General features: G+C 52.3%; 2 protein-coding genes across 2 annotated transcripts in view; both read left to right on the forward strand.

The window, feature by feature from the left end:
* The window catches only part of LOC144948697 (transmembrane gamma-carboxyglutamic acid protein 3-like), a 311,492-nt gene that overhangs the window by 100,671 nt on the left and 195,887 nt on the right, over positions 1-14,934 (forward strand). The gene's annotated exons all lie outside the window — the stretch shown is intronic.
* Positions 4,017-14,934, forward strand: part of CUL5 (cullin 5) — a 28,230-nt gene continuing 17,312 nt past the window's right edge. The window contains exons 1-9 of the mRNA XM_078878353.1: positions 4,017-4,059; positions 8,043-8,152; positions 9,167-9,266; positions 10,456-10,632; positions 11,494-11,635; positions 12,030-12,175; positions 12,699-12,779; positions 13,298-13,391; positions 14,682-14,812. Of these exons, the coding sequence (XP_078734479.1) occupies positions 4,036-4,059; positions 8,043-8,152; positions 9,167-9,266; positions 10,456-10,632; positions 11,494-11,635; positions 12,030-12,175; positions 12,699-12,779; positions 13,298-13,391; positions 14,682-14,812 (1,005 nt within the window). The 5' untranslated portion in view covers positions 4,017-4,035. The remainder of the gene's footprint in view (positions 4,060-8,042; positions 8,153-9,166; positions 9,267-10,455; positions 10,633-11,493; positions 11,636-12,029; positions 12,176-12,698; positions 12,780-13,297; positions 13,392-14,681; positions 14,813-14,934) is intronic.

Consider the following 14,934-nt stretch of genomic DNA (forward strand, 5'->3'; position numbering starts at 1 on the left):
ACATGGTCCTTTTCGGCGGGACTCAACCGAAAAGGATTCTGGCGTATTGGCGCCCTGTCACCCGTATCAATATGGTGACGCAGCAGATGAGTGCAGCCCAAATCGTATTTATCCCGACTGAAAACGTCGGAAAATTCCCTCAGTAGTGTCTTAAGACGTTGGCGCTCTAAATTTGACAGGTCCGTCGATCCCGCGCAAAGCGCCTCGAGCCACCCTTCATCGCTGTCCGAATGTGGTCGCGGTGCAGGGACAGCGCCGACATGACTCGCGACGGGTTCCTCACAGGGCACCGGCGTTGCGTGAGCAAGCACGGTCCCCTGTGGGACCACCACCGTCTGCGAGCCCACATTGAGGACCGCGATGAAGGGTTCACCTTCCCCTCTCACTATGGTCTGGGCCGGGAGTAAATTAGGTCCACTGACCCCGGCCCTAGACGGTCCCAGCAGAACCCCTTGAGCCCCAATGCCCTTAGCGAAGGGCCGCCGAAGTTTCAAAGGAATTAACATTTGCGCCCCCGGAGGAACGCGCACCGTTCTATCTACGAACGCCGGCACCGTCGCGAACGCCGTCCGGCTCGTAGCGGGGGATGGCAGAAACGCCATGCGTCGGCCCAATGGGAGCTCAATGCATCCCTGGTCGATTAATATCCTAATCGGCATTTTGGCCAGGAAATCCGTCCCCAGCAGGCACGGAACCGCCAGCGAGGAGGAAACAAAAATCGGCCCAGATAATTTAATATCCCCGACACAAATCTGGGCTCGAATTTGTCCGATGATGCCAAGTGAACCCCCGTTAGCAGCAAAGAATGGTACATTAACAGGCATCAAAGGACGGCTCTGGGCAGGGAGAATGTTATAAATCAACTCCGAAATAATGGTCGCCGATGCCCCTGTATCGACCAGGATGCGCACCTCGACCCCATCGATGTGACCCACAACGGCCGACGACCCCGATGACGCGGCTACAACCCGATGGGCCAACACGGACCACTGGCTGGGTTCAATGTGAGTACCCAGAGCGGTGCGTGTTGGTGCCATGGTACGCGATATTTGCCCCCCCTTCGCTGCGGTGTTCGAGTGTGTGACGGGCGTGTGCGTGGGCCAAACATGAGGGGTGCCGCGACTCGCCGGATTATGATGGTGGAGCTTGTGACGAGGGCCGGCGTCCCGTTGAGGTGTCGTTCCGCGCTGCCGAGGAGAGCGGCACCCCGAGGCGACGTGGCCCCGGATGCCGCAGTTATAACAGCGTGGAAGCGCTGGTGGCGACGATGGACGTTGTAGACGGCTTGAACCGGCCCGGTCCTCCCGCGCTCCCGCTCCGTGCTGCCGTCGATGGTTGATGGCGCAAACCTCTTCCGCCGGGAGGGTGGCCGCAGCGACGGCGCGCCCGCTCGCCGCCTTGCTGGCCTTCCGTCGTTGAGAGGACAGGTTTGCGTGGAGGAGACGGGCCGCTTGGAGGGAGCACATTTCTGCATCGTCCTGTGCGACAATGACGATGTCTAAGTCGTCCGCCAGCAAAAGTATCTTTTCTGTCACCATGGCGTCGATCCCCTCGTCGTCCATTCGTGGAAAGGCTTCCTTTGCCAGCGCCAGGAGGCTTGTACGGTACGCCAGGGGCGACTCCTTCGTCCCCCGCTGGCGATCGTAAAAGAGTTGACGACAGTCCGATGGTGCCCATACACAGCGGACAGCACTTGCATCGCCTTCCGCAGCGTGGAACGCCTCTCCTTCGTTGCCGATGTTAGTGTGGCGAGGGCGTCGCTGTCGAGGAGTGCTGGCAGTGCTCGGAGAGCCTCGGCGTCTGTCCACTGTGCCATCTCCTGGTGAGCGAGGAAGCGCCGCTGGAAGCCGCCCCAGTCGCCCTCCTCGCCCACAAATTCTTTGAGCGGCGGCAGTCGCTGATGTAAGGCAGCGGCTGCAGAGGACGATCGCGCTCCCTCGTCTCCCTCACTCGACTCAGCGTCGGCCCGAAGCAGCGATGGCATCGCCGGTCGCACCCGTGGTGACGCGGCAGGCACTGTACTCCCGCCGTTGGACGCGATGCTTAGAGCGGCCACGCCCTCAACAGCAGCTGCGGCGATGGCGGGAGTTTCAAAATGTTGCTCCGTTGAAATGGCGGGAAGGCGCTGTGGTCGTTGGCTGCTGTCGCCTCGTGGCGGTCCCGCAGCCCCCAGCCGCGTGATGTTGTCGAGCATGGCGGCTGCGGCGTACAGCAGCTCGGCCAGCTTCGCGTGCGCCTGCCTCAGCCCCTCCGTCGACGGCTCCCCTTCCTCCAGCTGCTGTGGCGTGGATGCACCCAGCCCCGGCTGCTCGATGGCATCTTCAGCCATCTCGGGCCCTCCAACTGCAGCGGTGTCCTCCGCCCCTGGTACTCCGACTCGAGTCGTCCGGCGTGTATCCATGTTCGTACTTTGTTTCACTTCTGACGCCAGATGTAGTAACGCTTACGACTCGTTGACACCGGAGTTGGAGGCACACTTGTTTATTTGAATACCAACTTTGTGACATACACAATTGAGGGGGTATCGGCCCCCTCACCCGTCTATCTGAGGACACACCTCTAGGCTAACCTTAGCCTGCCTCTGAGTCCTCCACTAATGGGCTAGGGGAGGCTATCTTGGCCCGACACTGGTCAGTCGGGCCCGGTACCCAGAGTCCAGACCAGCACTGGCTCTGGCTCTGGTACCACGCCACTGGCTCGAGCCTGCGCGGTCCTGATAAGGACGGCGTACCAGGGGGAGTCCAGGGCTCTATCTCAGACGTCTTCCTCCTCCTCTTCTTTAGCTAAACATCACTCCCGAGCCTCCCGATACATTCCCCTTTTATACACCCCCCTCCCTGAGGGGTGGGGCCCCGGGGGATCGTAACGTCCGAAGCGCGGACGTCGTAGAGGGCACCTGCCCGTGCACTGACGTAGCCCCGCCCACTGTGCTTGTTTACCATAGGCTGCCATGCATAACGGGCTCTCTGTAACAGCCCTACAATACTGCAAAAGATCCGCAGATTACTTGCTGGATCTCTTCATTGTTTCGAAAACAAATATGAGCTAAGATCTTCGCTCATTTACCAGCTTCGCATTCCTTATTGCCGTACAAATACTGGAGGAAGGGCTTTTGCTATAGATGCCCCCAGGGTCTGGAATGCTATCGCAAATAAACTCCAGCTTGGATCACTACCTACAAGACCATCACTCAAAACTGCTCTAGAGGAGTCGAACAACCCTAGCTGCCACTGCTATCCAGTGGCCTGAAATCAAATATATAAGTATAGATGACCAATGCGAGAAATGATCATGTATTTTGATTATATTGTGCTGCTACTACTATTGTTGCTCCTGCTATTATGGAATGACTCATGCAGCTAGCGAAGGATGCTAGGTTTAGTAATATATGTTATGTATGTCGCTATTGTAAACTTTCAATCACATTTCTCATGATCACTGTTACATTGTTTTTATAGCATCATTTTAGTAATTTCTAGAAAGGTTTAGTTTAGCTAGATTTTTTTTATGTAGTATAGAGTTATACTTAAAAATGTAATATACATTGTATTATGATTGTTATTGTGATCTAACATCAAAATGGGATTTTTTGCACATTTTTCTACGCAGCATAAACAAATTGTGCTTTTTCTGGAAGATTGTATTGTTTTTGTAGGGGATGTTTCAATTTGCGAATAGTAAATGTTTAATATATCTTGTAATTTTATTCTTTGTTGCGGTTGCACCCGAATCAAGAGCCGAATGGCTCACAGGGTTATTCCAAATAAATGAAACTGAACTGGTTTCGCTCCCATCAGAACTCATCAGTTACACTGTGGCCCTGATACATGACGCATGTGTTAATATTGGTTTATATTTAATTGGGATTCATCAGTTACACCGTGGGCCCTGCTACACCACACGCGTGTCAACATCGGTCTCAACCCCATCGGAACTCATCAGTCGCTCCGTGGCCCCCGTGAATCCCGAGTTCTCGCGAGACTTCCCCCCCTCCCACCACCCCCACCGCGCTCTCGCGAGACTCGGCCGGCAGACATGGCGGCTCCGAATATGCTGAAGGTAAGCAAGCGAGTCGTCGCCGCGGCGGTAGATGGCGAGGGAGGGGGAAGCTCGCGGCGAACGGATCGCGGCCCCCCCCCGGCGAACGCAGCCGGGGTGGTGGGGCTCGAGCTGCACCGAGAGCTCCGTTGGGAACGATTCTCCGAGCGACGCGGGCGGGACGCGGCGGTCAATCGGCGGGCTTTGCTTGTTCGAACTAGTCGAGCCCGCGCGCGTCCCGGGCGCTAGGCCGCCATTGGCCGAACGTTGAAATGTGTTGGTTTTTGTAAATGATCCTGAGGTGTTTGAAAGTAAAAAAAAATAATTTGCGTGATTGCGAGTATCGGAGCTCGCCGTTGGTGTTAGAGATCGAGCGCGTGCGCGCGGTGCCCGCTGCTTTGAAGAGGCGGAGAGGTTTCATTTGTTGTTGTTGTGGTCGTGATTTAGTCGTGACGTTACTTGAGTTGTATTGCGTAACGATTATACGAATAATAACTGAAATAGGTCACACGGTGGCCGTACTGCATCACACTAGTCTTGCTCTCATCGGGACTCATCAGTCACACCATGACCCTACTGCATCACACTTGTACTCACACTCGTCTTGCTATCATCAGGACTCATCAGTCACACCGTGGCCCTACTCATCAGTCACACCGTGGCCCTACTCATCAGTCACACCGTGGCCCTACTCATCAGTCACACCGTGGCCCTACTCATCAGTCACACCGTGGCCCTACTCATCAGTCACACCGTGGCCCTACTCATCAGTCACACCGTGGCCTTACTCATCAGTCACACCGTGGCCCTACTCATCAGTCACACCGTGGCCCTACTCATCAGTCACACCGTGGCCCTACTCATCAGTCACACCGTGGCCCTCCTGAACCACACTTGTGCTCATACTAGTCTTCCTCTCACCAGGACTCATCAGTCACACCGTGGCCCTACTGCACCACACTTGTGCTCACACTACTAGTCTTCCTCTCATCGGGACTCATCAGTCACACCGTGACCCTACTGCATCACACTTGTGTTCACACTCGTCTTGCTCTCATCGGGACTCATCAGTCACACCATGACCCTACTGCATCACACTTGCAGGACAGCCTCACTGAGCCTCGAGGCTCTCTTATGGGAGTCGATTCCTGCGGTCCTTTACATTAAACAAGCTCGAGGCAGCGTTGTCCATCCTGCAGCTCTTGCGAATAGCCTCGGACGCCTCCCCCCTGTTTTTCCGGCCTCCCTTTGCAAACACATCGCGAGGGCACACGCTGCACGCGCCTGCTGATGGACGCAGTGATCGAAGGGTGGGGGTGCGCTCTGCGTTCGAGAGACGGGCGCGTGCACCACCTCCAGCTGTTACTTGTCGTCACGCGTATTCTTGCTATCGACCTCAACAACGAATCTCGCCTAGATTTTGAAGAACGCTGGGGAAACCGAATGGTGCAACACGAGACGACAATAATAATAATAAGTACCTCAATCGAGACCCAACATCGCTGGCTTTGACATTCGTCGAAGACACTGGTGTGACCATCAATCGCAATCATAACATCAAGTAGCCAATGCACACATCTTCGTAATTTGGATATTAAAGACAAAAGCCATCGTAGTGCGACTGTGTTCATGCAACCCAAACTATGGACCATGAAGTAAACCACCGTAGTCTGCGCTCCTTTGATGGAGGAACAGCAAAACGACACAAACTCTCTCCTGAAGCCCTCTCGTGGCGAGCAGACCTCGATGTTGGCATTTAGCTTCTGAACATGTTATAATACTGCCTTCATTTTATATAGCATCATTCATACTGATAGCATCCCACAACGCATGTTGCCATGCACAAGAATACAAGATAATTTGGATTTGGACTGAAATTGGTGGACACGGAGATTCGTAGCATTGTGGGTCACTAGTACTAGAGTGCGTGGAACTCCGCTTCAAGGGAATTTACTTTTTTAACTTGAAGCAGGAATCGCAAGAGGAGGGAATCGCGTAATGGTTTTTATTTTAATACAACTGGCACACACACATTGCAATTTTGACCAATTGATTTTTAATGAGCGATTTTCACGCATCAGGAAATCAGAATGCTCAGAGGAAACGCACCACTCGTTTGATCGAATGATGCTAAAATATTCTCCCACTCCTGGGTTCACAAAGCCACTTGCTGTGCTGTCATCCCCTGGCTGCTGAACAGTTTTGAGAGGGATTGAGAGTTTAAATAAATCTCACATTAACACACAAACCTTCGTCTTCAAAGTGCTGAGTTGTAGGTGGTGGGTGTAATTTGTCTGTTTATGCTCATATGACAACTATTTGTATTTGGCCAGATAAGGCCCACTGAGCTATATATCTCTTTTTTTAGAAGATACCAGGCCACAAATGATAGCTCAACGAAGTGGCTTCTGGGGAAATGTATAGCAGCCAAATACTCTAAACGCATGATGTTGATTTTAAATGTGGAGGGGAAAACCGGAGGACCCGGAGAAAAATCCACGCGACCGCGGAGAGAGAGAGAAAGACATGCAAACTCCAAATATACAGCAGGCGTAGGGGCGGGATCGAACCCACAACCTGCATACCAGGCGAGGGAGTTAACATCTCGCCACAAACCGGGGCCCAATGGTAGCCCAGAGCCAACTGATTGGAATTCCACATTCTTGTGGTGGAGTAAGATTCTCAACAGAATTATCACTCAAGGCGTTCTGTACATTCCTGACTTTATTAGCCCTAGCCCGGTGGCACTGTGATCGATGCTCGAATTCATGTTGTGAAATCACACCTCAGGTGGGGTTGACTCAACTAATCATTATCCTATAAATACACTTGGATCATGACAAGAATGTGGAATTACCACCACTTGGTGCCACCAGTGGAAAGCATAGCTCCATATAGACACATTGACACATGTAAAAGTGTCATGGTAATAAAATTTGATTAATTTGATCTATTGATTATTTTATGCAAGGAATGCACATGCCCAAACAGTTGTTGGGCGATCCTCTTATAAATTGGTGGCCTGAGCTAGCGTTGTCATTCCGCTTTCCCATGAAGGGAGCCTGTCGCATCCATAGGGCAACTACTGCAGACTTCCAATGAAGTTGTACTCATTTGATCAAATCTCAGAGACATGATGTTAGGCTGAGTGAACCCCAAACTGGGATTTTAACTTGAGACCTTATTATCCGAGCACTTTAACCAAAGTGCCACCCGGACTGCCTGCCAAGTTATAATCATCCTCAGCCCTGATCAATCTACTACTGGATGAAGGCATTCCCATGCTTCTGCAATCTCACAGACCTGCATACCTGGCAACCCCTTATCAGTGCCTACCTTATTACAGACCAATTCAGACCTGATTGAGGTCGGCAACCTGCGGCTCCGGAGCTGCATGCTGCTCTTTAAGGACTGCTTCTTAACGTTATTCGCATGCATTGTAGCTTTTGACTTATTGATGTTTTTTATACCGAATTTGATAAAATGTGTATTTTTGTTTATTTGGTTGCCGACCCACGATGTATAGCACCTATACCTGAGCTGATTCTGTCACTGCATCCATGCAATGGACATCGTTATCATGCACGTTACCTCCCTTGGTTGCTGCTCTGACGTTAAGTCCTGATCTCCGGCCATCGTACCTTGCAAGGACACGTTTTGTCCAAGCCCACTTTTCTTAACATTCAATATGACATCTCTCTCATTTGTGTATGTTCTGTAATCCACGCATTACTTTTTTGTGCATCCTCAGTGCAATGCAGATGCGGTATGCACCTCTGCTTGCTTCTTTGCGCACTTATCCAAGCTAAAAGTAAACTAAACTGTTTTTATTTTACCAGGTGAAACCCACTGAGCTATGTAGCTCTTTTTCAGAAGCAACCTGGCCGCAAATGATAGCTCATCGAAGTGACATCACTTGGACATTTATAGCAGCGAATACTCAAAACTGTTGTTGCATTGGCTGTTGTATGAGTCGTGTGTGTGTGTTTTTGTGTGTGGGGCAGGACAAGGGCTCCTTGCAGTTCGAGGACAAATGGGACGTGATGCGTCCTATCGTGCTGCGGCTGCTGCGACAGGAGGCTGTGACGCGGCAGCAGTGGCAGGACCTCTTCATGTGAGTGGCGTCGCTGTGAGCACGAACACTGGGCCAGGGAACCAATAAGTAAAAGGGGCCTTGGTAAAGGGCCGGAGGTTGGGTTCCCTTCAGTTAGTTTGGTTGTTCTTCCCCCGCACCTCCGATTAGCACGGTTGGCTACGTACGGTGACGAAAGAAGTTCAACATGCATACTCGCTCATTTCGCATCCATCATATCAACTTAGATCAATGATGACGATTTGTCGTTGGGGGGGGCGGGGGCAGAGGCCCACCGCACATGGTCAGGATTGGTGCTTAACTCATCAGCTGTGCACGCCTCCTCTACCAGCCGAGACTGGAGCAGACGAGCAAGGCATCGTCTGACTTTCGCCGCAGACGTAGCTCATGTTCTGGGCCTCCACGAGATGGTCCCCACTAGCTGAGATTTGCATTGCAGCGGTTGACACCTGTGCGGGGGCGGTTGAGGCATCGCCGTTTGTTGTTTTGTATCGCACAAAATAATAATTGTTAGCCTCATTGTGTGTGTGCGCGTGCGTGTTTGGTTGTATATGTGTGTGTTTGGGGAGCGGTAGTGTAGCGGTTAGCGCGCTGCGCTACGAACCTGGCGACCCCAGTTCGATTACCGCTCACAAACACCAGTGACGATTATCTGAACCGGTCCTGAGCCTCCCCTAGGTCGACTTAGCCTCAAATGAGTACCCGGTGAGGTGTGTAAACATCGCCACTAGGGAAACAAAGGCGGCCGGGCGTGGTGCTGATCACCCACCCCTCGCGTGCCGTTCCGGCCTTGAGAAGTGCTCGCTAACAACCCTTGCCCCAACAGTCTGTTCAGGCTATACGGGAGATCTTTGTCTCTGTGGCTGTTCTGTTTGTATGTAATGTACATGTGTGTGAACTCACGCTCTGTGTGTACATGTTTGGTTGTATGTATGTATGTGTGGCTGTGCTGTGTGTATGTATGTACATGTGTGTGAACCCATGCTTTGTGTGTGTGGCTGTATACGTGTGTGTGGCCGTGCTGTGTCCTCACAGGGACGTGCACGCTGTATGTCTGTGGGACGACAAGGGCCCCTCCAAGGTCTACCAAGCGCTCAAGGAGGACATACTGGACTTCATCCGGCAAGCCCAGGCCGTAAGCGCTAAGCGTTTGTGTCGGCAGCATGGCTCCCAGGTCTCCCACGTGAGGGATGCCACATCTGACATCATCGTCATTGCTGTCTCCAGCGTGAGCATCATTATCATTGGCAGCAGCAGTAGCGGTATTATTGTCATCAGCATAAGAAACGTTATCACAGTCGTATCAGCTTCATCACCATCAGTATATACAGCAGTAGCAGAATCATCATCAGCAGCAGCAGCAGCACCATCAACATCACCATATATCTCAGCATCAATGTCATCAGCAGTAGCATCAGCATCCCTCCGGGGTTTACAGGATTCAATTTTCAATTCCGTGAGTCATGTAATCGACATTCGAAACCAGATACATTTTAACAACGGCCGAACCAATCGACTCGTGCGAACGTTCCTCATGCACAGGGCACGCTCCAGCGTGAACCATCAATGGCGCCACCTTTGGGCATCAACAGCAGACATCATGGGACGTGCGGTCCGACTCGCACACACAGGGCTGGATTTAATTTGACGGTCAGAGATTTAGATGCCTGTGGCAAACCAAGATTCAGACTTTTTATTTTTTTTTATCATTTTGTTTCCCACGCGATTATTATCGATAACGCCAAAAGAAAAAATCCGCGACAGGACGAGCACCACCTAGTGTGAGGTCCACGCTTGCTGCCGTTGTTTGGAGAACTGGGTCCCCCCGTCCGCTGTAACACCGCCGTGGCGTTTCCACCGCTCGGCGGCGTCGCTGACCGTCGCTCGACCCACGCGCGGAGGTGCCGGTCGAGCGACTTGGTGTGTGTGGTGGACCATCTTTCCGAAGACGGTACTGGCCAGCGTGGAAGAGCAGACCGAATACCCGCTGCAGGAGCTCTATTAAGAGCAACCTCTAGTGGAGGCCCTTATTGCCAGCAGTGGCGTTAGCAAGAAATTGCAGGGCTGCAGCTTTATCTTTGCGAGAACGTTGATGACTGCATCAGTTTCTTATGCAATTTGAACTTATTTACTTAAATTACTTTTACTGACTTGCTTACCTTTCCTATACTTTACACTCCTCTATAGTTATTTGCATTGTTGTTGTTGTCACTTTCTGACCCCTGCCTACTGGACATCTGCGAAAAAGAGCTTCATAGCTCATCGGATTTCTCCAGTCGAAACGATTTTGATTCTGGGTGACGCTCGTTGCTCTCCGCCCACAGCGCGTGCTCAGCCACCAGGATGACTCAGCACTGCTCAAGGCCTACATTGGGGAGTGGCGCAAGTTCTTCACGCAGTGCGACATCCTGCCCAAGCCCTTCTGCCAGCTGGAGGCGGCGCTGCTGGGCAAGCAGAGCACGGCTCGCAAGGCGAGCACCGAGGACAGCCTCGTGCGCAAGGTGCGTGTCCCCCACCCAACCCCCTTTCCCCGCTACCCCCCTACGGGGGCCCTCCCCTTCTGTCACCCCCCTCGCCCCGCCCCCCTTCCTCGCCCCCGCATCGCGATTGGTCGACGCTCATGCTTGGTCGAGTTGTTTCGTGGCCGCGTGGTATTTCGTTAATTTAAATTCGGCTCTTGAATCGCCGATGTGTGTGGTGGTTCGTGATTCTTGAGTTGATTGAGTTGGATTTGTCATTGTAACACGTAAGCCTTCTCGATTTGTGATAAGAATATGATAATGGTTTACTTTCGCCTGTGCACTAAGCACACCGAGTGTAACTGATTTATTTCGATAAAGATAGGTAAGAAGGGGTTATCCTGCTGGATAGTGCTTTGATGGGTGATCATCGTTCACAAAATGGGTGTTATAGGTTGCTCGGGGATAAGTTGTCAGCAGAGGGCAGTGCAGCAAAATCCATTATACTGTACTATGCGCAACTATCTGCCCCCCACCTTTACCAAACAGCGCTCACCAGCGCTAGGGAGGCCCTCATCCAGCAGTGAATTTACAAAGAGTTGTATAGGTATATGTTTACTCTCAGCTGTTGGTCAAAACAAGCAAGATGGACCAAACTTATTTAATCACAAACGGCTGAAACCCAGAACCAATCTTGAGGTTTTTAGCATTGCGAGCACAGTGCGTGTCAGACCCGGCATTTGTGAAACCCATCGGAGGTATTCACCCAGCCCAGGATTAGAACCTCAGTTTTCGACAACAGTTTCGCTTGATGCTGCGTGAAGATCGGTTTTGCCATGGGTCTAGTCGTAACCGACGCACGTTGCATCTCTTCGCCGTCTCCACTCACGCTCCGCTGCACAGCTGATGCTGGACACGTGGAATGAATCCATCTTCTCCAACATCAAGGGGCGGCTCCAGGACAGCGCCATGAAACTCGTGCACTCGGAGCGCCTGGGCGAGGCCTTCGACTCGCAGCTCGTCATCGGCGTGCGCGAGTCCTACGGTGCGAGGAGGGAGAGCTGCGGCGTGGGTTACAGGAGAGTGGGTGGGAGAGAAAGAGATGGGGTGTGGGTTACAGGAGAGTGGGTGGGAGAGATGGGAAGTGGGTTACAGGAGAGTGGGTGAGTGGGAGAGCTGGAAAAAAGAGGTTGTGATGTTTTGGCAAAAAAGTGGGAAGTGGATTATTTGGTGAGGGGGAGAGCAAGTGAATGGTTGGGGAGTCGCATGGTCAGGGGATGGGACAGTGGGGGAATGTGGGTGAGTAAGAGTGAGCAGATGAGTGGCCTGGTTCTCGAGTGAGCCAGAGAACAAGTGGGCCACGTGGCCCAGTACAGGCACCACGGTGACCTCACCGCTGCTTGGTGGCAAATGTTGCGTGTGTGTGTGTGTGTATGCAGTCAACCTGTGTTCAAACGCCGAGGACCGGCTGCAGATTTACCGGGAGAACTTTGAGAAGGCGTACCTGGATGCCACCGACACGTTCTACCGCACCCAGGCGCCGGCGTACCTGCAGCAGAACGGCGTGCAGAACTTCATGAAATACGTGCGTCGTAATGCCGTGGGGGTTCCCCCGGTCACGCGGGGGGGATGGGGGGGGCGGGGGGTTGTACGTGGGGGGGCGAGTTGGGTGCAGGACGAGTGGATTTCGCTGCAATTGTCACTTCTGTCAGTTCGAGCCCCACAGCCCGATGACAACTTACTTGTGCGTGGTGGTCGCCCATCCAAGCATTAGCCAACGGGTTTTCTCGCCTGCTTATTAACAGAGATCACAAATGTATGTATGTATGCTGAACTTCTTTTGCACTATACGTAGCCACCCGTGCTAATCGGAGGTGTGGGGGAAGGACAACTAACTAAACACAAAAAGCAGTTCTAAAAATATTGTTTTCAATATAAGATTTAAAAGTGCATATCTCCAGTGGCTTCCTAATATTGGAAGGAAGAGCGTTCAACACGGCCGCAGAAGTGCATCCGAATGAAGTGCCCTATACTGTCTGCTACTCCCTGTGACGAGTCTTCTAATGCGTGCTGCCCCCTTGTGTGTGCATGCGTGCGCACGACTGCAGGCTGACGCCAAACTGAAAGAAGAGGAGCAGAGAGCGCTGCGATACCTGGAGACGCGGAAAGATTGCAACTCCGTGCAGGCGGTGAGTCCTGCGAGTGTCAGTTAATGGCAGCGAGGGTGGTGGTGCAGAGGTGGTGGTGCAGAGGCCGCACTCGTGCCTCAGCCACAAGTGCCGATGGTTGATTCCAAAAACCTTTATGTGTGGAGTTTGTATCGTTCTCCCCATGTTCAGCATGGATTTCCTCCGAGTTCTGTTTTTTTAATTTTTCCATAGCTGGAAAAACACATGCAATGCAACTGTTATTGCGTGTGTATGGCAGCTGCGCTATGAACCCGGTGACCCGAGTTCGATTGCCGCTCATGGCCAAAACCAGTGACGATTATCTGAACCCAGTCCTGGGCCTAGGTTGACTCAGTCTCAAATTAGTACCTAGTGCGGTGTGTCGTAAATGTTACCACTAGGGAGACAAAGGCAGCCGCGGGGCGTGGTGCTGCCCACCCACCCCCTCGTGTGCCATGCCGGCCTGGTGCTACTCGCTAATAGCACTTTCCCTAACAGTATGTTAAGGCTTCACGGGGGATCTTTGTATTTGTCGTCAGCTGGTGGATTGCTGTGTCAACGCGCTCGTCACGTCCTTCAAGGAGACCATCCTGGCTGAGTGCTCGGGCATGATCAAAGCCAACGAGACAGAGAGTGAGTGCCAGACACACGTACACACACACACATACGGACGCACTGCGCTACCAACCCGGCGACGAATATCTGAACTGGTTCTGGGCCTCCCCTGCATCGACTCAGGCTTAAACGAGTTCCTAGTTTTCCGTGTAAACATCAGCATTGGGGACACAAAGGTGGCCGGGCGTGGTGCGCTTATTAACCCTTAACCCATTCCGAGACGTCTGCAGGTTGCAGGGTGGTGGGTGTCCCATTCACCGCTGAATCTCGGAATGCGCAAGCGGTTCAGCGTTAATTTGATTTAGAGGTGTAGCGCCGTTTTTAAACAAATTGTACTCACCGCAGAGAACCGTAGCCACACTCTACGATAGCTGGCGCCAATCTGCCACACGTCATCCTGCATGGCCTTATGGGAGCCTCGATACATCTTCCGATCTGAAGATGTACCGGTAAAGTTATTTAATTTTTTCTTCCGAATTGGAATAAACATTGATGACGTACATGTACATCATTGGAATGGGAAAGGGTTAATACTGCACGTATAGCCCCACTAGTCTGTTCTCCCCTCACACGTGTAGGTCTTCTCTGGGTGCTCCTGCTTCCTCCCACATGTATACACACTCACTAATTGGCTGAAAACATATTTAATACACAAATCACTGATCATTACGTTTAACGGCTCTATTGGGGATCGTTGTTTTTGTTTTGGGGCAAGTGCTGTAGAGAGCACCTATGAAGGCCGACACAGCACACGTGGGGGTGGGTGGCCAGCACCACGCCCGGCTGCCTTTGTCACCCTCATGGAAATGTTTATCACATTGCACCAGGTACTCATTTGAGGCTGAGTTGATGTGAGGCAGGCCCAGGACCGGTTCAGATATTCGTCACTGGTGTTGGACATGAGCGGGACTTTAACTCGGGTCACTGGGTTCATGGCGCAGCGACGCGAACCGCTACACTACCGCTCCCCGCTGATCAGCAGCGCATCAACCACTACACAATCTCTATGGGACCATAAAGAATGGTGTCTCTGGTGTAGGTCAATCAGTTTCAAAGGCAATGCAGATATTATCAGATAATATTTATTTGCATGTTTTTCCACATGAATGTGTGGTTATTGCAGACTTGATGCCTTGCAATAGGTGTCTATTTGTTATTTAAACATCTTAACACTTCCTGCGCTATTGCCAGAAAGGGTAAAGCCTGTTCTTATTTCACTACACAATCGCTCCCCCGACTCACACTCACACATCCATCCCTCCCTCCCACATCCCCCTCTCCGCTCCCCCACTCCCCCACTCCCCACAGAGCTTCAACTCATGTTCCAGCTGATGGACCGAGTTCCCGCGGGGATCGAACCCATGCTCAAGGATCTGGAGGAGCACATTGTGAGCGCCGGCCTGGCAGATATGGTGGCCACGGCCGAGTCCATCACCACGGTGAGCATCGGGCTCCTTCCTCGCCATCCGCTCGTGGCTCGGGCCTTGTCCCCCAGGCTCCTCCTCCTCCCGTGCGAGCTCGTGAGGTAGCTGTGTCTGCGACACCAGCGATGCGCGATGCC

Source organism: Lampetra fluviatilis, chromosome 50 (genome assembly GCF_964198595.1).
Source record: "Lampetra fluviatilis chromosome 50, kcLamFluv1.1, whole genome shotgun sequence".
Classification (NCBI taxonomy): Eukaryota; Metazoa; Chordata; class Hyperoartia; order Petromyzontiformes; family Petromyzontidae; genus Lampetra; species Lampetra fluviatilis.